This window comes from Varroa destructor, unplaced genomic scaffold, assembly GCF_002443255.2.
Source record: "Varroa destructor unplaced genomic scaffold, Vdes_3.0 BEIS01000004.1, whole genome shotgun sequence".
NCBI lineage: Eukaryota > Metazoa > Arthropoda > Arachnida > Mesostigmata > Varroidae > Varroa > Varroa destructor.
The window spans coordinates 10,745,716-10,771,025 of NW_019211457.1; the positions used below are offsets into that span (position 1 = coordinate 10,745,716).

At 40.4% G+C, this 25,310-nt stretch overlaps 3 protein-coding genes across 20 annotated transcripts; 2 read left to right on the top strand and 1 right to left on the bottom strand.

The window, feature by feature from the left end:
• The first annotated feature begins 1,902 nt into the window (after positions 1-1,902).
• Positions 1,903-15,231, top strand: LOC111249135 (uncharacterized). Of its 13 annotated transcripts, XM_086987416.1 has the most exons (11): positions 2,596-2,848; positions 4,007-4,175; positions 4,391-4,453; positions 4,679-6,754; positions 8,076-8,263; positions 10,578-10,799; positions 11,039-11,158; positions 11,357-11,555; positions 11,678-11,936; positions 12,180-12,373; positions 12,816-15,231. In XM_086987416.1, exons 6-11 carry the CDS (start codon positions 10,711-10,713, stop codon positions 12,915-12,917), a joined length of 963 nt encoding a protein of 320 aa, XP_086843542.1. In that variant the 5' UTR covers positions 2,596-2,848; positions 4,007-4,175; positions 4,391-4,453; positions 4,679-6,754; positions 8,076-8,263; positions 10,578-10,710; the 3' UTR covers positions 12,918-15,231. The 13 variants fall into 13 exon arrangements, with proteins under 13 accessions (XP_086843547.1, XP_022658310.1, XP_086843542.1 ...); XM_086987414.1 differs by having other exon boundaries at positions 4,007-4,453; XM_086987415.1 differs by lacking the exon at positions 4,391-4,453.
• Positions 15,232-15,540: 309 nt separating this feature from the next.
• LOC111249133 (apoptosis-inducing factor 1, mitochondrial-like) lies at positions 15,541-25,184 on the bottom strand. 6 transcript variants are annotated; one of them, XM_022802566.2, is made up of 10 exons: positions 25,003-25,184; positions 21,714-21,864; positions 20,090-20,262; positions 19,762-19,955; positions 19,380-19,619; positions 19,040-19,171; positions 18,603-18,725; positions 18,208-18,364; positions 17,287-17,492; positions 15,541-16,962 (listed from the first exon to the last, which is right to left on the bottom strand). In XM_022802566.2, the coding sequence occupies exons 2-10, from the start codon at positions 21,824-21,826 to the stop codon at positions 16,759-16,761; spliced, it is 1,542 nt and encodes a 513-aa protein (XP_022658301.1). In that variant the 5' UTR covers positions 21,827-21,864; positions 25,003-25,184; the 3' UTR covers positions 15,541-16,758. The 6 variants fall into 6 exon arrangements, with proteins under 6 accessions (XP_022658301.1, XP_086843538.1, XP_086843537.1 ...); XM_086987412.1 differs by lacking the exon at positions 25,003-25,184 and adding an exon at positions 23,632-23,897; XM_086987411.1 differs by lacking the exon at positions 25,003-25,184 and adding an exon at positions 23,620-23,895.
• On the top strand, positions 21,108-22,998 carry LOC147755835 (uncharacterized). Its single transcript, XM_086987440.1, has 3 exons — positions 21,108-21,349; positions 22,299-22,366; positions 22,723-22,998. Exons 1-3 carry the CDS (start codon positions 21,124-21,126, stop codon positions 22,855-22,857), a joined length of 429 nt encoding a protein of 142 aa, XP_086843566.1. The 5' UTR covers positions 21,108-21,123; the 3' UTR covers positions 22,858-22,998.
• Positions 25,185-25,310: the final 126 nt, after the last annotated feature.

The window sequence follows — 25,310 nt, forward strand, 5'->3', positions numbered from 1 at the left end:
TCACTTGTTGTTTTTGAACGAGCGTGAATGACGCCGCTCAGACAGGAGACCGGTAACCTTTACAAGGAAGTCCACAGTTCAGGCAACGAGATTTTTTAAGATTATTTTCAACCCTGAATAGGTCACTATTCTATTACCACGCATTCAACACGCCTTTTTGTACGGAAACCCTTTAGACACCAAATTAGCCCACACTTCAAACATTGTTTTACTGTTTTTATCCTAAAATCTAAAACATTCTTTTGATTATTTAAATTGTATTTTATATTTATCGAACATTAAACTGTAGGTTTAGTAGCAATTAAAAATCCTTTTAGATATACGCAAAAAGGACTAATCCTTTCTAAATTCGCTCCAACGAGTTAACTTCAATCCCACCTAGACACCTCATGACTCAAGTTTATGTCTCAGCATGTTTTTTCTAAATTGTCTAGATAAATTGAAATGAAAAGTAAATCTTCGCTTTATAGCGCGAGATGGGACTAATTTTGTACATATCGCCTCTTGATGACAAATAGGTGGCTTTTGTGCGTCTGTGTCCGGTCCAAGAAATGTAAATTTGCCGCTGACTTGTTTATCCAACTCGATTTCAGTATCGGTATCAGGACGACAGTGTGAAGTTTCTCACATAGATGTCTCGCATAATTGCGAAAACTTGTCGTGAAAGGCCGATGGCTTCGAATCCAAAGGCAATTATATTTATTGTTATATTGCATTCTAAGTATCGGTCATATCTATTTATTGCTTTGATTTCCATAGAGGCAAATTGTGATGCAGTCTCTTCCTAGACCTCTGGAACCTCTCTCAACTCACCTACAATTCTCATGACGTTCATAACGTTACAGCAGCGCTTTACTTAGATCGTATCTAGTAGGCTATACATCTTATGCATATAATGTAAACTCTACTTATGTATCTGTTTCCAAGCGACTAGCGCCAACATTCACACTGTTTGCAGCTGAAGTCTCGTTCACTTCCCCCTTTAGGGTATCTCTCAACAATCATACTGTGATGATTAACAACGCTTGGCCATCAGTCATACGTGTCGGTGCGTTCGAAGCCTAAAGAGTCAGCGGCCGACGCCAGCGAGCTTCCGCCAAAAAACTAAAACCGCGCCCGCGCTGAGCGAAACAAAATCCACTGGCGGCAGACTGCCATCCCTCAAATTTTTCATAGTAGCAAACATTGCTTATTACATTGAAGCTTTTGTGCGCCGACGCTACTTAACCTTGTAGCAATGCACCAGTGCCACGACCCAGAAAAAAAGGTGGCCACATACTAGAGTAGCTAAGAGTCAGCTCAAAATCAAATAGAAAAAACTTCCTTAGCGATGCCACTCGTAATGGTGTTGGCTGACTGCATTTGGTCTCCGGGGGCAGCCCATTGGCAGTGGCGGCAGCGGAGCAGGCGCAAACGGACAAGCGCGATTAAGCGACGAGCTACTGCTGGTAGCAGCAGGCGACAGCCGATCCAGCCTCAACAGCGCCTCCAAGTATCATCAACGAACCAGCGGCGCAGCAGCAGCAGCAGCATCAACAACAACAACAAGGTTTGGCCTGGCTTGGCCGTGCTCTTTCACAGTACAGTCAGTTGACAATCCTCTATGGGCTCTGTATGGTTTCTATTCAGGCGAGCGGCAGCGGCAGCAACGACAGCATGTAGAGCCTCACACACATACGCGCAAACACTGGCACGGAAACACCGCACTCTGATACAGCAGACACCGCAAACTCTGCCCGGACCCTCTCCATAGCTCCCATCTTTCGGTGTTTTGGCGCCAAAGGCTGGCGGGCCGTGGCGCTACCAACGCGCTGATGTTTAGCGGCAACACAACCAGCGATAGTTCAGCGGCAGTAGCGAATTCTCAGGCTGTCGTAGTCGATATTGCCAAGCAGCAGCAGCAGCAGCAACAAGCGGATTCGCTTGGACCGGGTTACTTTTGCAAAGGACGGCTCCCGAAGGAAGGTTTCTGCTGGTTAAAGTAAAGACCGTGCTGAAATTCCATGAACTAGAGGTATCAGTAAAAGGCGAAGCACTCTTTGAATAGCAATAGAAAGACGGTGCCTGTCCCCGTCCGTCAGTACCTGACGATTGGTGTCAACTCAATCGGCTCAGAGCGACAGGCAAACGTGAACTGGAATGGTGTAAAATGTGCGATGGAGCCAACGTCTACTGCACGCTAATGTTCGTTCCATAGCTGTTCTTGCCAGAAATTAATCGTCTTATCTCTCACCGTAGAAGTCAACATACGAAAACGAAGGAGTTTTGCCCCTCCTTCTCCTCCTGGTGGTGCCCAGCTCTGTTATCGTTAGTAGCCTATTGCCTGCGAGGATCAGTATTGAACAGAGAAGAGTGTTCATTAATCAGTACCTTGCTTGCGCCAAAAATAACTTGAACGTGGACCAATGAGGTCACTTGCTGCTGAGAGATAAGTGAGTTAATGAGTGTGCCGCTGGAAAAACGATACTGCGAAAAGAACTTGCGTAGGAAGTAGGGCTGTATCTGGATCTGTTAAAGAACACTGGTAAGTAACAATAGTGCCACTTGTAGGCCTTTATGTGTGTGTTCTGCACGAAGTCGGTATTGAAAAGCCCGTGTCAAACATTCGATTGTTCATGTGCCAACCCGGCAGTCTGTATCAGTTAAAAATGAACCATAACACTACATGTTGAAAAACGTGTGCAACGCCATGTTGCAGGTGGCTGCTCTATTCGGACAAGACATACAATAACGTATATCATTTTAATTTGCAAAAGTATTACGAAGTCGTGCTTTCTATTAGATCGCTAATATTAGCAACGATCGTTAAACTTATTTAGAAGGTATAGTAGTTCATGCTAAAATCGAGGTAAGTGTTGATTTTTTTTTACCTGTACTTTTACGCGTATCTACTAAATAAATTACATTTAGCAATTTCCATTGTTAGTCAATACCCTTACCAGAATATATGTTGTGTGATGTATATTCATAGACACTCCTTTTTTTAGTTCTACATGGCTCGGTTTGAACAATACGTATATTAAATTTTGAGTAACTCTCGCTAAGCATCGATCGCGCATGTACTAGGCTTTGTTGAATAATTCCTTATTAAAATGCAATAATGGAACAGATTGAGCCAACAGATTAATGAGGTAATTCATTATTTCGTTGATGGTTTATGCAAGCGGCGGTTACCTAGAAGTTGGACCCATTCATTGTCTTAAATACCACTGGCGGCCGATTTGATGCCCGCTTTGAAGCTCACGTTCGCGAGGCTTCAGATTATTAGAAATAAATGTCTGATCAATGCATATATAAGTTCGGATTTGAAATCAATACAGTGAATAGCAAAAATCGTGTCTCGCCCACGCCTGTAAACTTTCGTTTGGCGCAGTCTCTGACAATATATTATGTCATCTTCGATGAATTGATTTACGTGGGCCTAACTTTGGTTCACATGGTCGGCTCTTGCGTTTCCCGTTCTTCAATATTTGAGGAACAGTACGCTTCGTATCTGCTGTTTCACCTGATCTATCAGAAACGCCGCATCTGCACGTACAGAAAAATGAAGAGTTCAAAAAAGAATAATTATAGCTGTTCTTGCTAGAAATTAATCGTCTTATCTCTCACCGTAGAAGTCAACATAGAAAACGAAGGAGTTTTGCCCCTCCTTCTCCTCCTGGTGGTGCCCAGCTCTGTTATCGTTAGTAGCCTATTGCCTGCGAGGATCAGTATTGAACAGAGAAGAGTGTTCATTCATACACCAGCAGTAAACTAAGAAATATAACTAAAACATCCAAATGAGGCCAACCCGTTGCGGTTTAGTACTTCTTAAGATTCTCTCACACAAAAACTTTTACAGAGCTGTATTCCTATTTAGGGAGAGCTTTGACGATGTTTTCATATAAATTGCTGCGATCGAGATCAGTTGCATCCCAGTATTAGCGTACGTGAATACCTAAATCACGCGTGTAAATTATGGTTAGGAGAATATGTCAAGATGCATCAAGTCATGCTGGGGTTCCAGGTATACACACGCTTACCCATCGACAGCGTCAAGCGATACCGTCCACTGTACCTTACAATGTGTGACATGACATAGCGGAGTAGACAGATCACAAAAGACTTGAAAATCATCAGCGTACTCGGCATGTTTTACGTCGGATTGGAGCGAGCAACTGACACCAAGAGCAGAGGTTCCGTACAACGAAAGCGATATGCATGTCTTCTAGGGAACTTTTTAAGGAGCAGAAAAGCGTCATTTTCGATTTTTGTCAAAAAAGATCTTTCATATAGATACCGTGTTGTTTATGGTGTTGGCAAGAATACCTTAGCCAACCAGTTTGTACAGCAGAAAGTCATAATCAATCCCATCAAGTACAATTTTTTGGTCGAAATCTTGTATATACAGGTGGGTTTTTGTTATTGAAGAACGTGTGACGCGTGCAGCAATGGTGTTGCGTGGATTAGATAGGTAAGATCGGTTTGGTCAAAACAGTATAACTATGAAAGTTCGTAAATTGCAAGCAATTCTATACACAATTACTTTTTGATTACAAAGCACTTTATCAACATAACACGTACTTTGTTATAAAAAGAGCTATATCAGAAATACCGTCATGTATGCTTCTCTATTGACGAGAGTAATTTGCATCATGTGAGCCCATCGTTATATACGGCGCCATTTAATTGCTTGCAGGATTGAGCAGTTGACGCGAAATTGGTCATTCCGAAGACATAGCTGTTTTCTTTTCGGATAGTGATCAAAACCCTGTACAAGCATCGATCATCTTATCTGATTTTGGATTTAAAGGCAATAATTACTGTTGCCCATGCATAGAAGCGCGTACGTCTGTTATAAAGAAAACGCTTGATGCGACAAAAAAGAGTTTCTGGTTAGGTAGACTGAAGTCACAATGGGAAGTAGCCTTGAGGTTAATGATCGAACAAAGATAATTATTTTTCTAACCGTTAAATATTCGTGACGTGTTACAGTGGTCTTCTACGTTTCATTGTTATAACAGGACAGTCTCAGCGTTCCTTTTGTTTATTTAGTTCCTGCAAAGGCCTGACTTGCAGGAACCGCCGCCCAGTTTTACGTTACAGAGAAAACACGGTTGCCACTTTGTGCTTTCCATCAGATAGCTTGTACAGTATCACCACCGAACGTGCTGACTAAAAGTATTATTTATATTAGTTTCTCACGCATGACCCGCACAGACGGTAAAGGACGTGATTATTTATTAAATCACTATTGTTATTATTAAGAATACATTACGGCTGGACAATACAACGATACTAAGTGGACCATTATAATATACATGTTGATAACAAGCGACTAAATTAGCAATTATGAGGGCAAAACTCAGTATCCAATCAGATATACCCGTGCTTTTATTAACGTGTAATTGTAAAGACTCAATTATTGTCCAGTTATTATTGGAATACAGTCTAACCGCTGATGGAGCACTTATCCCCAGAAGGCAGCTCCGTGGGCCTTTCTATAGTACATAAACTATATGAAACGACCTGTCTGGCCATATAAACATCCAGTTCAGTTCAGAATTTGTCTTAGACGATACAGCACGAGGGTGAATAGCGCGTCATGGCGCTGGTAGCGGAGAGCCAGAGGTTGCATCGCCGTCGACAGAACCTATTCACGAACTGCTGGTACTAGTTATTGTTCGGTAGTAGCAATCCTCGGTTTGAGCCTCACGCTGCGTGATGCCTGCTATATCGTCTTGTTGATGATGTCGCTAGTCTATCAACACATACTGTGAATGTCTGCATCTGTGTGTGATCAACAACAACAACACCCAAAGAACCATCAGGATCTATCAGGACAAAACAGACTGGCTGTGTGTACATGCTCGGGCTTATTTGGTTGGCCAACTATGGGTACCCCACAAAACACCAGCTGCAGATCGTTGTCATCTCACTACGACGGCCTGAGCGCCTGGACGTGGTGGAGTGTCTACGACCGAAGGACCGCGCCGGCTGCCCGACAACTATCCCACCAAAGGCTCATTTGTGCTCGTCTAGTCCAGAGTGATAGCATAGCGTTGTGTCTGGGTGTATCTGTGTGTCTGGGGATGTAGAAAACCGCTGCTCAAGGCTGAGAAAAGTTGCTGTGAGGGGCTAGTGGTTGAATGATACTGTTTTCGCTATCACCACTGCCTCCATCACCTACTATGCCTGAAAGCTCCGGTGCCATTCGTTTTATGTCACAGTCTGTGCCCGGCCTATATTTTTGGAGGGGTCCTCTTGTGGGCGACCAGCGCGTCGCAGGAGAAGAAGAGAGGAAGAGACAAAGTTTAGATGGTCAGAAGATGGCAACATACGTAGCGTAAATAATAACTTCGTTGTTAGATCTACATCGTCATAGTAGACGCACCAATTGGCAGAATGTTCCTGATATCACTAAACAATAGAATTTCGTGTAGATGAACAGACAGGAAAATTACATGACATGAAAATTAATTAGTAGCGCTGATGATGATGATAATGGTGAAGAAAGTGTAAAATAAGATAACGATCGCAAATGATATTGGATCCATGGATGTCAAATGATCATAGCACTTAATGCGCAAGGATGAGGCCGAATACTTGAATGTTTCATAGTATTGCGCTACGTTTACCGAATATTATTGCAAATAATTTCGATCGCGTACTTGTCGACTGTCTATATATAATTTACGAAGCGTTTAGCAAGACCGCAACGCAGTTTCATTCGAAGTAACTACCAATTTGGATGAGTCTGCTTACGCTGAATAAGGTATGTAAAAGGCAAATCTGTCCTTTCTTAATTTTTTAGATTTTTCGCCTTTGTTATAATATTAACAGTATATTCAGTCATCTCATTGCGCACGTACATTAGACTTTTTTGCCCCAACTCGTAAGAACATGTCTCGGTAAATAAAGCTGGGCTAACACATCCGTATTTAAAAAAATACCTATCACGGTGATTCCCCCCTCACTTCTACTTCGGATTCTTAAAGAATCGTCTCTTTGTCTTAGAAACTCGAAAGAAAAACGTTTTGGCACGTAAGCCGACGAATACAAATAGGGAATATAGTAGCACGCTTATTAATATACTTATGATAACTTAATCTCTAATGATTGAGTTAAAGCTAAGACTTTTTTTTTGGGTCCGTGTTTGTCATCACAGGAGAAGTGTTTTATGTCACTGTGTTCATTTTTAACCCCGTTTACAAATCTCACCATTCTTAAGCTTAAAAACATTTTTTTCCATACATCGTATATAAAAACAGCACAAAAAGAGTATGAGGCAAACGAGGAACTGAGCATGCAGGGTTGTCTTATAGATAGAATTGCATTATAAGGCTAACTGTAAGGTGTTCAATAAAACACTTCGATTCAGAAATGTACCAGACTTTGTTAAGTTTCGAGAAAATGCTCTCTGCACCGGACAGAGTATAAAGGCGTTTACAGCAGCCTTTCTTGTTATAAAGCTTCTTACTATCTTTCTTTTTATGAAACTTCCCATGAAAGTTGTTCGTGAATCTGAAGATGCACTAATTACAATTTGCATAATAATCAAACCGTAGAACTGCCGCAAAAGTGTAATCTTGAATTTAATTTTCAACTATTAACCATTAAGAGCTTAATAACATGCTTCGTTTCGGAATATTAAGTTGTTGTTGAATGGATGTATGTATGAAATGAGTTTTTCGACGCCAACAAGTTAAAGTCCATCAATTCAAGGTCATGTTGCTGTAATTAATTAATTTAGCGCGTAAAAGAAAGTCTTCAACCGGTGTTTAATGCTGAGAACGACAAAGTCCGAACAAGTAGGACGATGGATCGCTCTGACCCTAAGTCTCTCTAGTAGAGGAATTTCTTATCAATTATGAGATCTACGCCAATGTGAATCACCAAATGTACAAAAGTATTTAGTTGAAGGTGCTGCATCGTAATCATAATGTGCTGTCTACTGCAGTAGAGCAGTTACGTTCTGTGAACAGGGCACACAGAGAGTAAAAGCCCGTAGGTCCAGTTAGTTGACATTGCCGTTGGCGAAATCCTTCCTGCTCACTCAAACGAGCTAATTGTGTACTGCCTTCAATATTTATCAGCGATTCAAGTCCCCGAGGATAACGAGTGGCTTTCTGGACAAGTACACGTGTTTCATGAGATCCCATGGCCAAATGGCCGAGTAATGACTACCGACTGTAACATCAGAATACAGGAGGAGAGGAAGATGCATTTCGAACCGAGAAGAGTGAAGAATGACGCTAGAGAATCATCCCAAGCTAAGAAGAAAGTAAGTTGGAAGGCAGTAAAAGTCGAATAACAGAACTCAGCATCACGTAGTCAGATGTAATTAACACGTTTTGCAGGTTAAAACCAAACCTATAGAGAACTGTACTTCCGTGTTTGAACTTGTGCTAGATCTGTTTTATCGACTTTTGGATGCTACTGTCATTCTATAGGGAGCAAGAGGTGGATTGGCTAAAATGAGGAAGACAGTGTCCGGAGACGTGGAGAACATGCATGTGGGCATGTAATAGGCATTAGGAGCTGTGCGTTACTGTAGGTTCTGGGTCACGGCTAATCCACTAGCCCCACTCCGAAATCCGGCGTTCGGGACTATTCTTCATGCTGAGACGCTGGAGCGCTAGGCCGCCCCTATCTCAATGCGTGTGTGACGACACCTATCAGCTTTTTCCTCTCTGCTGTCTTTTACTCTGGTAATGTCGGCAATGGTGATGTTTGTGGTTGTAGTAGTTAAAGGGCGAGTCAAACCTACTAGGCAAGCGGACCTAATCCGACACAGATACGTCCCAGTATGCACAACTGCGCTCACATGGAGAGATGCCACTAAACAGTAAACGTCGGCGACACCCGACACAGCGAATAAGGAGGTTAAATCCACGTATCAGCTCTTTGACGTCGTTCATTGCCTTTTCATCCGCTTCTGTCCTCGCGGCCTGACGGCCTGACCTAATTAATGGCAAGATGACCGGCATCTACGTGTGCTCAAAATGGCTGACTCCTCACAAAATAATCCTATCGGGGCAGTTTCAGCAGGTGCTAGACTATAGCATGATGTATCAAACAGTACAGAGAAATTATTTAAGCAGAGGGTAGGAACCGAAATATTCTCTTACGACAGAGCTCATATTGATTTGACTGTTGACATCTTCCGAAGTGCTAAATGAAGGCAATATTTAATATATTCGTAGTCTAGCCCCGCTGTTTGCTGTATTCAAACCTCCGATGGCTGAATAATATATGCAATCGCCTGTAGGCGCTGTGCCCCTTGAAGGGTTTGTGCGTCCCGAAGAAGGCTGACAAGCATGCATTTTTCTCTTTTTTCTTTCTGGGAGTAAATCTCGGCTAGTGGCTTTTCTTCGAACCCGAAATAGAAACTCGACATAGTTTTCGCGTCCGTACATGTGTTCCTGCTGGTAGCCCTCGGCTCGTTGTTTGCTTCATCGGCACCAGCTGATGCGGCCAGTCTTGCTGCCGATATAAGGCTGAGTTCGTTCGCATTAGCTACCGGCAGTCCGGCAACCGGCACAGTAATGAATCGGCATAGCAACATATGGTTGCTTGGCTTCCGGGGGCACCGACATGTGCCTCTTAACGAATGTTCCTAATGAGTAACCAATAGATTTACCATTCTGAACCAACAGGGTAAAATGGAGATTATTTTACATTAATCGAACATTTGGGCATAGGTAGACTGGCACCGACAACAGCAACAACAACATTTGTTCAAGTTTTCTTCATGAGTAAGATTTCGTAGTACAGCAAAGCTTTGGGTACTAAGAATTCGATGTTAGCCATAATGCTGTCATCTTTATTTTTCGCTCTACTCATATGAGGTTGGATCTATTGGGGCACGATCTACTGGCAGACGGTAAATGGAGCAGATGTATGCGAAACAAATTTAAACCGAATCCAACGGGGATCTCTGGCCTTTGCTACATCGTATGCGATACGATCAACAGCTGAGAAGTTCAACACGCAAAATCGTGACAATAGGCTACCCTGTTTCCTAAACAGGATATAAATGATAAAACAGGCTATTCCTTACCGTGGTAATAGGACAGCCCGTTGACTGAAATATTTGTGCCGTCATAGAAAAAATTAATCCAACTGGCCAACTGCTTCTGTGTTCGTGTAGCCACAATAGTAAACCAATGCGTTTTTACCAGTAGAAAAAAATTAAATAAAAAAAAATAGTATTCACAAACACATGGCATAAAAATATCCGTATATTTGTAATATGAACCAATAGTGCAAAATGAATAATATCCGACTTAGTATTTTGCATAGAAGATTGTTCATAATTAGTTCGTGCGTAGCTGAGTCGATGCTATGCCATTGAAAAAAAAAACATAACATAGGTATTTAATAATATAGCATAAGTCATGATGTCATCCCAAGCGACTTGTCAGCTGTAACCATATTTGACAATTAAAACATGGCTGTTCTATGTAGCGAAGATAAGCATTTAAGAACGCATTAATAAATTAGATTTTCTGATTTTAATCTTTTGTGCTAAGCCTTACAGTTTACAATTAGCAAGCCCTTATTAATACATAGTGTGTAAAACTTCTGTTTTGCAGTTGCTACTCAATGCATACGGTGGTCTCTACAGTGTCCTATTCAATTCTACGAGAAATTCGCTAAAGGCACAGTTCTTAAGCAAATTTTTTATAGTCGATAACGGATTATCCTGTTCACTTTTTCTCCGGCGCTATGGAGCGCAGAGCCGTTCTTACGCCACTATCACCGCTCGACGTTACTCCACTGTATGACGGCATATCGAATATGCTTAATCTGGAAAGGTCTGTAATTTCCCTCTCGCTGACGCTGAAAGCTGAGATAGTTTTTAACTATTCACGGAAGGCATTGCAATTAAGCAAACAGTACAAATGAAGTTGCATTATGTCAGCACTATGCCGGCCGCTATCAGACCGCTGCAGAGGTCTAAAACGTATCGTATACATAAATCTACTATAATCGTACTGTACTGACATGCATTGTCTGCTTTTCCGTCATGAACTTGTATTGTAATGGTTTATAGGATGGAGTCGCACCCTTCAGCTGTTTCTCCGGATGAGGAGGTCATTCGACTTCGGGGCCGACGATCGTTCGAGCCGCATTCACCAATCAATATTGCTCGATACAGCTCACAGAACATCAGGTATTTCTTCATAGTTTCCGTCGTAGCTAAAACCTCTTGTTCTATATTATTACTGGTAAACCGCTTGAGATAAATGGATTCGACCAATAGTGCTCTTATCACTTGCCCGTTAAGAATTGTAACTGTTTTTTTACATTTAATTCGCATCCCAAGCAATGTTTCTTTAACCAATACATTTCTCCTATATCGTCTTAACAGCCCGATGAAGAAAGTCAAATCTCCAGCTAAAGTCCTCCAGTTCCGTTCACCCCGCAAACGTCTTCAGATGGATTTGGTTGACGGTGTCGGTGGAACCCCTCGTGGTCCCTCATCACCAGCAAAAAGGTTCCGTGTTTCGCTTCATGGCCTTGATGAACGAGCCTCAGACCCAGTGGCACAGTTACATTCCCTAAATAAGGTAAGGAAAATGTCAAACACTTTTTTTTGTTCTTTTATACGCAACGTAGAACTGACATTCGCTTGACCTACAATGATGGACGACAAGTTACTTTTTTGCTAAATACGCTATACGAATTGCAGGGACAACTGCGAGGCCTGCTTCAACGTGCTTTGTCGGAAGAGGCGGTGCGCGCGCAGTTAGCACCACATATGCCGGCTCCAGATCTCACTCGAATGGAAGCTAAACTGCAGCAGCGCTTAAGAGCAGTTCAGGTGGCTCAAGGAGGGGCAGGACGGCATCACTCGCAACCGAGTCCACCAACGTTTTCTAAGAGGCTTCATCCTGTTCTTGATGAATTTCGAACGAAGATTACCTCACATGTCGAGGGTCTGCTCAAAGGTCAGTGTCTATACGATGCGCTCGATATGTGAAATATAGAATGTAGTGAAGGCGCACGCATTTGCAGACTGCCTATATAAACGCTATCCTAATTCTAATTGCATCGTAGACGTTAAAATAGATTTTACTTATAAGGATGCGTGCCATAATGCAGCTCTACAGAATAATTCATTTTAATACAAATAAAAAATATCAGTTGGAGTATATTTCGAAAGTTAGTTTACCATTCACCCCCGTTTCAAGATGGTATGCTCATTATAGGTGAACAATGGACCGGTGGGGTGGAGTATGTCCTTTTAGCATGGCCGTATGTTCGCCAACTACCCGAATGGCGCGAGCAGGTACAGAATCGAACACGACTCGCCTGCTTTAAATTACTTGCTGGACTTCTAGCTACCTGTCTACCGCGGTGTTCTAACCTTACTGATGCGCATAAGGTTTGTAAGATATGATAAGAAATGACGTTTATTTGTAACAGCACTGAGGAAGGAAAGGAGGTCGAAACCTAGTCAGTCATTCCTACTAGTGCATTGCATTATTTCTCATTGCAATAGTCGATAACCGCATGTTAAGTGTGCTTGTTGCAAAATTACATATTTGCCTTTTTTTACATGAGGTTCTGTATCCACAGTTGCTAAATAAAGTGGCACGATAAAGGCCAGCTTGGATGTATAGTGTGTATTAAAAGGGTGATGTTATTATTTATCGATAGTAGTGGATCTCTACGTTTAAATAGCTATGGGACGTTTTATTAACGTCGATATATTATGTTGATGACGTCGATAATTATCTACGTTCTAATAAAATATAGCTGCATAAAGCATACTTTTTATGCCCCCTTTTGTAAGGCAAGCAATTTTAATTGTTGTTAACTTTCAGGAGACGCTTGCGCGAAGAATTTCAGCTATGAAGCCTGACTGTCCACAAGTGGTTTTACCGCTAGTGAGCGCGTTGCATGCCGATACCACTCCAGCCAACTGACGTCTCATCCTCGAGAGACAGCAGCCTATAAACAAGAACTTACGGTAACGAAACATCGAAGTTTTCCTTTGCAAGAAACAAGCGAAAGGCTTCCCGCTATTCACGCATGAATACCACTGACTGGATATTTGTCATTTATAAATATCCTCCAATGATGGCCCTGCAAAATCACCACTTAAGTGGTCGTCACCGGACTATACCGAAAAATCTTGCAGATGATCTATGCATCGTATGTTTTATCTGCGTGTGGGCGAGGAAGTTCAGTATCTTCACTGCAGCAAGCACTGTATCTAAATATGATAAATAAGTATGAACAGTGTTATCTAATAACTATTACGATGGCTTTGAGCACACTACATACACAAATCAACTCTGACGGATTCACATGACAGTTTATGCGAAGAATTTTTGCCGTCTCTTAATTATGATGTACCTGCGCGATGAGACACACACATACGCGAACACGACTATATATCGTTACATATGTAGCACACACAAAATAGATATTTTGAAAATAGGGATAATATAGAAATATTCGATACAGAATCAAAGTAACTTCGAAGGGAATGCCTTAATGGTCGATCTTCACTAATTTACTTAAAGACCAAGATTCATATGACATCTTATGTAAACGTTCGATTAAATTTCAAACGAACAGAAAAAAACCGTGTATCGTCAACCAGTATCTAGAAATAGAATTAAGTTTAAACAAATGAGTCGTTACATATTATGAAGGACGGTCTCATCTCAGGCATTTAAGTATAAAAAGTTCGCTTGAAGCACCATTGTAGTCGATCTTGCGTGCGACCGTTTTTCTTCGAGCAATAAATTTAGTCAAACAAGAAAACAAATAAAAAAAAATATCTAGCGTATTGCATTTACCATAAAAAGCTCACAAATCGCAGTAGTCTGGATCTGCGTCTGCGCAGTGTCACGCGAACAGTTGCGAAAAGCTACAAAGAAGTACGATAGGTACATCGGCATTTACCTATTGATTATACATAAAGAAAGACTGCGTACGGCCGGCCGCATTAAGACATCGTTTTATAGCGGCTTGCACCAATAACTATTTTCTCAGCAAGTCAATCGACAAGCATCTATTCAAAATGCATACGTACTTGCCAAACAAAACAAGGAAGGATTAGTGTGTTCCAATATTTATCGAATCCATCATGAACTGGGCATGATCCTGGTTTTTGAAAGAGAGAAAGAAAATCTTTCTCTAACCTAATCTTGTTTGTTATTGCTTTGTTTATATTGTGACGTCAACATAAATTTGATAGTTTAGCTAAGTGAGCCACGCGTCGTTTTCCAGACAGTAGGAGTCTAACGAAATACGCAGGATTAGACGGAGCCTTTAGCTACCGTGCCATTATAAGCGTAAACTAATTCCGACGTGCAACATCAGACACAAATTTCGTTCTGCAAAAATAAATCACAGTCCTTCTCTATTTAATACAGCCTGTCGTTATAATATCATTGTTAAGAAATATAGACTCCCTCTGTAAATTTATACTGTGACTTTAACATAGCAGTTATGTGCGTCTTGCAAAAAGAAATCGAGATTATATTGGCACACACTGGGTCTCTTTTAAACAATCGGTGCCTACAAGAGTAATTCCCCAATAAAATGCTCTAGTAAAAGGTGATCTGTACAAGGTTAAAAGAAGTGGATGCCATCGTTTCTGTACGTGCCCTTAGGCAGATATTGGGTCGGCGCTTCTTCGGACACGCTGCTGTATCATGTGAGGAAAACAAAAAAACAAGGCTTCCTCCATTCATTTACTGTTTTCCCCGGTGATAATAAACATTCCCAAACAGATTATGGATGAGTATGAAAGCTGTTTAGATAGTACCACTATTAGGGTGTTGCTAATACTATGCATGTCTGTTATAAATGCTACATCCTTTTTACGTTATTATTATTATATTCTGGAACGTCTATTATGACCGAGGGATATAGGCTGCCATTATAAGGAGAGTGATGGAAGAAAAGCTATATTTGAAAGGTGGAGATGCAACGAAACTCTTGTCTCTAAGTCTCTTGTTGTTAGAACATCCCAGAAAAAAATTGTATTTTTACTACACTTTGTGACGAACCGGTAAGATAGTTATGACCATAATGCACTTTGCATAAATTCTATAATAAACTTATGAGCGGGATTGTTAATGACGAATCGTTATTGATAACACTGAAAATTATTTTTCGATAATTATGTGGTTGTGTAACTTTTACAGTCAATTAAATACAAATATACTGTGAGTGGCAACTGAATAATAAAGTCCTATGGACATCGAAGAGATGAATAATGAATTGATAATGGGTCTTTAGTTTACATTATTTTTGGTAGCTTTTTGGGCTTACACTATTTTTGGTAGCTTTTGGGTTTTTTTGGGCTTATATTAATACATTGCATTGGATAATACATTCCATTGGATGTGAAATTTGTATGTTTTGAGAAAGCAACATTTGTAAAATGACATTTTTCTATTGATTTTCTTTGCGTGTAACGACTAGCGTACTTCGTTGTTGGCGTATAAAACTATTTTTATTGGTCCGATAACTTGATTCTTGTTTGCAACTAAATTCAATTTTTCTATAACATAACATATCATCAACAGCTTCAGTTGTTAAAACAATTATAAGTATATTTATTTATCCATTAAAATTTTGAAAACACAATCAAACCAAGCACATGTCCACCGACCACTCGCCATATATATTCGCCATACATGTTAGCACGTACTTAAATTACCGTTAAGTCTGACAATCAAAAATCCGTGTCAAAAATCAATAATCCGAATTATACTAGTAACCTACGAAACATTTGCTCTTAATATCCGATTTATACTAATAACCTACGAAACATTTGCTCTTAATAACCGATAGCACTTCTGTCTCTGCTCCGTCTAAACAACAGTGCAAACATTCTAGTGTTACGCTTAGGTCGGTCTTAACATACCCTAAATGCCGTATTGTCATATACCATTGACTCGATTTAGTTTAGCCGGACATTCACAGGTTCCTAACATCGGAGCAATCAGATTTGAAGCACATTAAGTCACAGCCAGCCCGTCGTAACAATCGAATTGTTCTTCAGTTCAACACGCGCGTTTGCACGAAGGCACTAACAAGAACTACTACTATTTTCGTGTGTGTGCTTATACTACCTCTTAAGGTTGTTTGCACTGCAGAATCTTCGTTCCCTTTCCACTATTTATCCGCTTTAATCTTACCTGTCTGCCCGCACGCTTGTCGATACCTCGTCATGTAAATAGGTTATAATTGTCTGGGCGCCTTAACCAGCTTGGAAAAATTTCGAGGTCTAACGTCGTTACCAGAAAGGATAAGAATATAATCTGATCAGTAGCAACAATAAAGATATTACGGAATTTACTTTGTAATGTCACGCCGTTTTTATAGAAGCACTCTAAATGTCCTGAGATCTTTAGACAAATACGGAACACTTTAAAGTGATATTTTTTTTCTAGTTAATCCACTTCGATACTTGACATCGCTTCTCATTGAATAAAATATCGAGATTTTATTATGCCGATAAGCATATTCCAACGAAAATTTAGCGAATTGTATACATCAGAAGTTATGTCAAGTTACTTAAAGGGGTATTGAAAACTTAGAGACATTCAGAGAACAATGACCAAACTCGACGAAAATTGTTCGAGCGCATGCGTCTTCTCTAATTAAACAGACACGAAGCGCGTGGGCGAGAAAAATACTGCTTGTTAATAAACGACTGTTTGCTAAGTAAGGAGGTAAAAAAAAACGTGTTTTTTTTATGTAGTCCTAACGATGATTTAAGATGATGGAGAAATCAAGAGCTCAATTCTTGGCCTTCTCTGCATCGTCCTTTTTACTGCTTTCCGCCAATATCTGTTGCACCTCTGTAGGTTCATTAAATCTCGACTTCTCGTAGAAAACCTTCGCAACGTCTTTAAGATCAAGGGGCTTCTGCTCCTTTATGATCTTTTCCGCTTCACTGAGTCGTGCAAAGGTATTACAGAGTAGAATACCCACAACGATATCCTAAAATTAAGAAAAATTAAAAAATAAGTAACACTTATCAAAGATACACGCATCTCACATGTATCTTAAAACGTCTGTAGCCAAAAAAATAATATGTGACCAGCATTGATGCTGTTCTGGAAAGCAAATTTCTTTTTTCCATTCTTGCATTGATTAATAATGTAATAATCTCGTGTATTAATAATTGTATTAATGTAATTAAAAAGAATGATGGTAAGACCTGTTTTGTGTTATGATCTGGTTACTGCTGTTATTTGTGTTTAAAAAACACAGCTTTTAAATAGCCTCAAAACGTTAAGCTTATAAGTACATATATTTACTCACATTTTTGTTTTTATAGAAAACAACTCCTCGAGTGATTCTTCCATTGAAGTCGGGTTTCTCCTCGGGATGTTCTGGGAAAAAGACGGAGTATGTCTCTAGCGTGGGATCAAGAACGCCCACGCCTTCAAAGCTAACTACGTTGCCCACGTCGCACCACATAATCGACTGTTTCGAATAGGACTTATGGCCTCCTGCCATGTTGCGACCTGCAATATACATCATTCCACGTAAATATGTTATAGAAATATGAGCTGTCGTGATAGCGACAACTGACCGCTAGACTATTGAATAAAGCTGTTACCATTATCAATTGTCGCAAGCGCACAACTGGCCAAACGATATTCATTCATCAACATTGTACTATACAACATGTATTTGATATATTCAGCACAATTAAAACAAAATCACAAGGATACTGGCATATTTAATAGAAACAGAATGGCAGTACTTCAATAAGGTAACACGATAACTATAGCAGAGTATATGGGTAGAAGTTAGATCTAACCAATCACTAGTGCAGGGCGTAGGAAATATTGGGCCACGGTAAAAGGACCATTGAGACAATGTACACGCATGGAAAATATCTCATCACTGTAGCCAGATAAGTACAATGGAATGCCGGATTGAAAGAAGCATCAATCAGATTAATTTTAATTAGAAGAAGCTGATAATCCCTGCGGCAAGACAGCAAGTTTGTTGGAGCCTGTCATTAGGAAAACGGGATAATGGCACCGGGGTAACAAGTTACGTAAAGCTAAAGTAACTGCAATCAAATAACTGCTGATATATAGCCGAGTTTGGTTCTATGGTCATCTGTGAGTAAGATCAGAACATCATAGCAGTTCTGTAATGATAACTTTCTTCGCAACATAAAAACGAGGCAGGCTTAAGCGCATATTTTGTATAACAGAAAAACCATACCAGCGATTCTGCCTGTGCCTATGCCATGATCATGGCTCTGCATTCGCCGTCGGCCCAACAATTGATCGTAGAATGAACAGGCATCTCCAGCAGCATACAGGTCTGTACTAACCTGGAATTCGGAGTTAACCACAATGCCACCATTTTTCTTGTCCACCTAAGCGCACAAGCAGAACGAGGCAGAACGTATAACAACATTAACTTAAGAAGGTAAAAGTATTTATTTAAAATTACGATAACTATGCAAGCAAGAAACCGATTTGTTGGTAGATTTTATTTATTGTAGCATAACATAGGCATCATATTATGTAAGAGGCTTAAACGGCCACGTAATACGTATCTAATATGATATTTGTCCTGGCTAGTTAAATGTATTGTTTAAAGTATGCTCCTACCTCAAGACCAGACTTTTGAGCAAATTCAATATTCGGTTCCGATCCCATCGCTAACACAATACGATCCACGATGATTTGCTTGCCAGATGTTAGTATAAGCCGTACCTGCTTATTCGTTGTCACCTAATATTGAGCATTTTAAAAGAATTAACTGTTGAATCAGTACGGAAAATATCTCACCCAGGAAAGTCGATACTGAAGAATCAGTAGATGATACGCATTGCATTGAAGTAAACGTTTATCACGTCTGGCTTCGTAAATCGTTCTAGTAAATAGATTTGTCAGCCTGCTTACCCCATTTAACTCCAATTTTAGTTATTATGGTTTGTAGTGAGCAGTCTAGCAGTGTTACTTTCAAAGCTTATTATATATATAATATTTAAATAGGGTATAAACATTTTTCTTTGACAACAGGTAACATGGCATGGTTATCATACCTCTGCGCCAATAATATCCGTTCCTGATAAAACTTCGACACCTTCAGCTGAGATCTGTCGCGTTAGCCACTTCGCCAAGTATTCAGGCAGTAGAGAGCACATGTTAGCAGCTTCGGGAAAAATTTGAATAACCTGCAAATAAGTCAATATGAAATCATGACATATATGACATAAAGCTTTCTTATTTCTATTACAACGACTTACCAAGACAGTACAAATGTACCCAGATAGCTCAGATGCGTTTATCTAGCTGAGCTTTAAATAATTATTATGGAATAATATTATGCGAACCTCTAAATGGGTCGAAATCCAGTACGTCCTAAAATAAATAGAGATTTACCTCTAATTTTGAATTGGCCCTCTTCGCAAACTCAACCATGTTAACTGCTAACTCCGATGCAGCTGGACTTTCTCCGACAATAACAATTGATTTGCTCTCCAAAGCCGATTTTTGCAAGCTTTTAAAGCTGTCGATAGTCCTGAGCTCCACGATGTATGGCGTAATTTCAGGAATTTTTGATAGGATAGGATGGCTTTTTGTTTTCGCGCCCGGTGCAAGTAAGCAGCGTCCATATTCCAGCTAAAGGGAAACGAATCATAGTAATTCTGTGATCTAGTTAACGCTCGGTGTAAAGCATAAACATGAAAAAATGCATATCTATCTCGCACGCACTATGGTGCAAGCAATTCGTCTGAGGAGAACATTGTGGACATTGGCTAACCTGGTTTCCGTCGGCGAAGTATACAATTTTCTTCTTAGCATCAATCCTGACAACCTTCAGGCCGCCCATATAGGCGACCCCAGGGCTCTCTTTAATTGCTTCTACTTTAGCGAAATATTCTGGATGTTCGAACATGATGCTTCGTTCTTTGCCATTCCACTGTTTAAATGCCATTTTCTCATTTAAGGTATCTCCTGTATCGAAAAACCAGCAAATAGTTATTTTTATATATTATTTCGCCCTACTTATTTTTTTGCATAATAAATCACAACGAGATGCCGATTCATTAACAACTGACAATGAAGACAATGACAAATTTTGCACGAACCTTGCCATAATTCCTTGGATAGTGGCGGTTTCATATACGGCAAATGATTGTCCTCTCCGACTATTAGAACCTGCGCTTTCGGATCGGCAGCCCGAATGGCTCTGTAAGCCCCGTAGGTAGACGCGCCGCCGCCAACGAGAAGGTATTGCACTTTATCTACCGGTAAAATTGCCCTAATTCCACAACAAAGGAGCACAATAAATTAATCAGTGGCACGAAATCGCTAATTATTAGATTATTATCTCGATCGAATAAATATGGCGGTCACGAGTAAAAACAGATTATAAATGGAAATGACTACCAACTTTTTTGCTCACTGTCTTTGGCTCTCTCTCTGTAGCAAACCAAGCTACGCATAAGGCAAACATAGGGTATAAATATATGATTCCTGGTGTAGTTTTTTTTGTAAGGATTGAAACCTTTTAGCACCGATGCTTCTATAATGGGTACCAATGCCTGTGTCAAGTCTCTCTCTCTCTCGCTCGCTCGCTTTCTATATTATATGTATATAACCGGTACTTTAATGGTGCAAACGTTTCAGAAATGGAGATTGGGACGTTAAAGATCAGCGAGGAGGTGAGCAGATGTCGGGACCCAGAGGGCAAGAACGCATTGCAGCGTTTGAAAAGGAGGCTCATGAAAGAATAGTTGGGCGTCAAAGGACTGTATCAGCCAAAACTTGCATTTTGTTATGTTAACATGTTGAATAGATCAAATACTAGAAATACAGAAATCTAGTACAGAAGGGATTGCCCGAGAATTGGTCCCAGGTCAGTTGGAAATATGTGTAGGATATTCCACGTGCACTTTGCGGAATCCTAACCAATCAAAAACCTGCCTGGAACATACGGTCGCCATAGACGAAGCATATTTAGACCTCTACTGCCATCCGGAGAATGGTAAAAATGGCATCCCCTTGAAGACAAACCGAATTCGGTGGCAGTGTCAAACAGGTTCGGGCATGAGGTGACGGTAATACATGCAACGGACATCAGCAGCACTTGCTACTATGAAAAATTTCCCGAAATGAAAGAATGAATTCAGGTTACTATCTCGATTTCCTAGGAAACATATGGATTGTTGACCTAGCAAGCAAAGGCACACAACTGGGTTTCTTGATGATAACGCCAGACCTTATTGTCATGACTCAGTTGTCTTGGATTGAGCAAAGGAATATCCAAAGTTGGCTTCAACCCGTTTATTCGTTCGTTCCATGTTCGCGTAATCACACAGCCTTCCGTGCTCTAAAAATGGCAACTGGTAAGCAAGCATATCCGACTATTGATTTACTTCGAGAAGCTATAAATAGAGAAGCCACACAAGGGAACGCCAATAACAGGTATGTGGCTGTCGAGAAACTGCTATGACGCTGGGACAAGTAAAAGATAATACGTATTAATTTTAACGGACTGTTCGAAATTTAAATTTCAAAGTGCGCCGGACTCACTAATAGGAGCCTTATAAACACTATGAGTAAAGAGTGCAATGATTCGATGCTGCTGATTAAGCGTAATTGCTCAAACCCATTTATTATCATCATTAAGTCTTAGTTGGTTGTAGATCCCAAGACGGTAGTCAAAAAACAATCTGACTTGATATCGCGAATCGAGTCGCTCAATCTCACCTGACTGGCTGCGGTCTCAGCGATGGCTTCTTGTTCAGCTGATTCGAATAATATATAGCTCCTCCAAGTCCGGCAAGCCCGGTTGTTGTGAGAACAATTTTTCGATTCCACATTATTCACGGGCTCCTTGATTTGCCTTGAAATGACAGTTCTGCAACCATTTGACAAATAATCGTCACGACGGTAAAGATTGTTGGTAGATGCACCCATGAAATATGGCACCATTGCGTTTTTCAATGGTTTGTGCAGCTTGTATCGTATGTTCGTAGCATTCGTCCCGTTCAAGGTCCACATCTATCAAATGGTTAGGTCGTTTTAAGCCGCTTGCATTTATAACGAGAATGTCTTCTGCCTCACTATCTAATGAAACTTTCCATCCATTTTTCGTTTAAATATTCTTGATCATACTCAAAGCTCCTCTGTCGGGTAGTATTTCTCAAAACTCAATGGAAATATAACCACAAGCAGAAGTTTTCCGTCCAGTTGGCTTGCTTGTATCAGTGTCTTCGTGTATGTATAGAAGCATTGGCTAAGTTCCCATAAATATACGGCTTTATACGCCGGCTACGTTTTACAATTTTTTAGATTGCAGTGAACCTCCGTGGTGTCGAGAGGCCGTTCGCTACATTTTCGGAAGTGCACCTCACAATATCGTAAGTCAAAGCAGTAGATGTTAAAGCAAGCATTAGCTTGTATACGTGTAACATATTAGAGCTTAGGTAGCAGGTATCAATACTATGCTATAGCCAATATTCTACCCTAGTATTAGTAATAAAATAAACACGTTTGATATATGTGGAATATATTTATATTGACATTAACATAGATGACTGCTGACAACATTGCTTTTATACCAAATTAGTAGTATATACTACTAATTGTATAATGCGGCATATTAACGGCAGACTACGTAGTTCTTGCTGTGTTGTTTATCGCAAATCTTGCCACTGGAATCATCATAATGTATCGTTTGTTAAGGCCTTGATAAAGTAGCCGTTGATTCTTTCAGAGCAATCAAAGCTGGAATCAAACTGTGCGATTTTGTATCCGCAACGCTATTTGTTTACCACGGAAAAATCTGCATGCGATTAGTCAGACCTCAATTTTGTGCACCTCTGTTAAATGCACGGTGTGCTATTGGTAGTGTAGTGTCGATCAGCTCTAACACACATGTACAATATGGCTAATGATCATGTAAATAAAATAACAATTATTTGGCACATAAATAGTAAATAATAAAGTAAGAGATATGCGACATGTCCATATCGCCGATGACTTCCGCGTTTTTCTAGTCGTTTTCACTCAAATAGAAACATCCATTTCATTTCACTTTCAAATATTGCAGTAAAAAAAATTATTTTTTTCTCTTAATCAGGGCACTTACGTGTGGTATGGTAGGCAGCTCATGTTCTTTGTATTCTGCCTACCAGATCATCTTTACCTTTTTACACTGAGAATATTATGTAGTTGGCAAGTAGTGGTCCGTAACCACCTCATATATGTATTTACTAGCAATACCATCTTCTAGAGTTCAACCTCTCTAATAGCGCGATGGCAAACGCTGCGTTCCGCTAGGGGACGAGTCAAGCAAAAAAAGCAGTCCTACCCACATTGTAAAAAGAACAGTCTGTGAGAAACAATTAGGTAGAAATTCAAAGAAGCATCTAAGTCGTTAAACAAGTTTCACAGCCAATAGTACGCGCGTTCACGGTCGTCGAGTCCAATGAGAAAATGGACGCACTTGACAAAGGGGTATGCTTGACTAGGGGGGAGTAAGGCCGAAAAACTATGGTCATCTGTTCTTATTCGAGTCATTATTATACTCATATACAGGAATACAGCTATTTAGAGGTATCAGTCCTCAAAGTAGACGAACCTAAAGTCAATATAAGAATACAATACGCACATAGACACTCACGGTGTCGCGGACGTGTCGAGATTCACGCCCCGGCGCCGGATAAAGTGATGAAACAGTGTTTGCCGGTAGGCAACAATACCCGCAGTCCAAAAAGCCGGTGTTGTTCAAAGGAAGAACACAGCATCCATCACACACACTGATGGAAACACGCTATTCATATCTTGCTAGCCGGCCCATTCGTCGGGATTCCTACTAACCACAGGTAAACAGAGGCGGTATCCACATGTTTATCGACTGCTATCCGCAAATCTCATAACTGACGGAGTAATCGATGGTGTGGATGGAGGTGTGACGTCGGCGCTGAGAAGTTGACGCGGATTAGAAGTTTCGGTTTTGTATTAGATAGATTTCCTCATTAATTACGTAGTCAGATTAATAAAGGATTGCCTATTTGTACGAAGTATGAATAACTAGAGAAAGGTCTTCTAGTATATACGACTTATTAACAACGGTAGAGAATTCTGAAATTGATTTGTGTGTCCGAAGGTGTCGTAAAAAGACGCTTGGAAGTTTACTACATAGAAAAATCAAAAAAGATCATATTTCGAAACGAAAATAAGCTTGCTTAAACGTTTTGTGCTGCCTTCTGTCTCTTATTTTGAACCCCTTCAAATTGCGAATTCGTAGATAGGAAAAAAAATATCTAGTCTATTAAATACATACGCGCACCTCGTCAAAGGCATTTCATGAATTGATTTTTCCATCGAAAATAATATTTTTATAGAATTCAATCAATGCGCGTATGACCTAATTCAATAGCAAGAGATACAATTTTTAATATTTGTGAAGGAGAAGATCTGTCTGCAAACGAATTCCACTCGGTTCGTAACGTCGCTGTACCAATAATCATCAAAAAAAGGGTCTGAAAAACCACTAATGCAAAAAATAACTATAAAACCCCGTTCCTTTTTTGTCTCCTTTTGAGTAGTATTCAGCGCTGAGAAATGCACTGAGCCAAGCTTCAGAATCAGTTTTACGAAAGAACGTACCGAAACTTTTCGCCAGTATTGTTTGTTATTCGCGTGCGAAGTTTCTCTCCTACTGTAAATAATATATAATAAATATACGTGTTAGATTTAAAAAACGGAATGGAACGGGGGAAATCAGATATTGAACATAAGCCACGTTCACATTTTGTAGACGTACAACGAAACAGCAACAGATTATGAGATTTTTTCTCTTTCTATTAATTATCTTGGAGCAATAATACCATAAATATGGCCATCTTTTTCCCTGCATTCGAGAAATTTCACACTGCCTCCTTACGCCCTTCACAGAGCCACTGTCATGCTTGAAATTGACGACATTAAGTTAGCCCGTCTCCCAAGAACATATCGCCCTAAAGCACTCCTTAAGCGACTATCCACGCACCTTCTGCATCGAACGGTGCAGTGCAGCTCATTCCGTCCCCGCACGAACCCCTCAGCCTTTATCCAGAGACTGTCAGCCCTGCTTCGGCCTCCTTTTCGCGGAGCAGAAGTGGGATCCTTGTGGCCGTCATTCGCCATAATTTTTTTGGGGTTTTAAGTATGTCTACCTCCGCCACCGCCACCTCCGCGATTTTCGCCGATTTCCAAAGATCGCCGCCATCATCAAGCCCGTCCGACAGAAAAAGGTGGGGTTGTCGATCTGCCTTCTTTTCGACTCAGCATAACTATCATCATCACCGCTGTTATTAT

Coding starts and splice junctions, on each gene's coding strand:
- LOC111249133 (XM_022802566.2), bottom strand. CDS start 21,826: ATGTGGAATCGAAAAATTGTTCTCACAACAACCGGGCTTGCCGGACTT. Junction 19,956..20,089: donor ATCCAAGGAATTATGGCAAG/GTTCGTGCAAAA, acceptor TTTTCGATACAG/GAGATACCTTAAATGAGAAA. Junction 16,963..17,286: donor TTTTCTATAAAAACAAAAAT/GTGAGTAAATAT, acceptor TCTTAATTTTAG/GATATCGTTGTGGGTATTCT.
- LOC111249135 (XM_086987421.1), top strand. CDS start 10,711: ATGGAGCGCAGAGCCGTTCTTACGCCACTATCACCGCTCGACGTTACT. Junction 10,800..11,038: donor AATATGCTTAATCTGGAAAG/GTCTGTAATTTC, acceptor AATGGTTTATAG/GATGGAGTCGCACCCTTCAG. Junction 11,159..11,356: donor TACAGCTCACAGAACATCAG/GTATTTCTTCAT, acceptor TCGTCTTAACAG/CCCGATGAAGAAAGTCAAAT.
- LOC147755835 (XM_086987440.1), top strand. CDS start 21,124: ATGAATTCAGGTTACTATCTCGATTTCCTAGGAAACATATGGATTGTT. Junction 21,350..22,298: donor TGCTCTAAAAATGGCAACTG/GTAAGCAAGCAT, acceptor ACAATTTTTTAG/ATTGCAGTGAACCTCCGTGG. Junction 22,367..22,722: donor GAAGTGCACCTCACAATATC/GTAAGTCAAAGC, acceptor TGATTCTTTCAG/AGCAATCAAAGCTGGAATCA.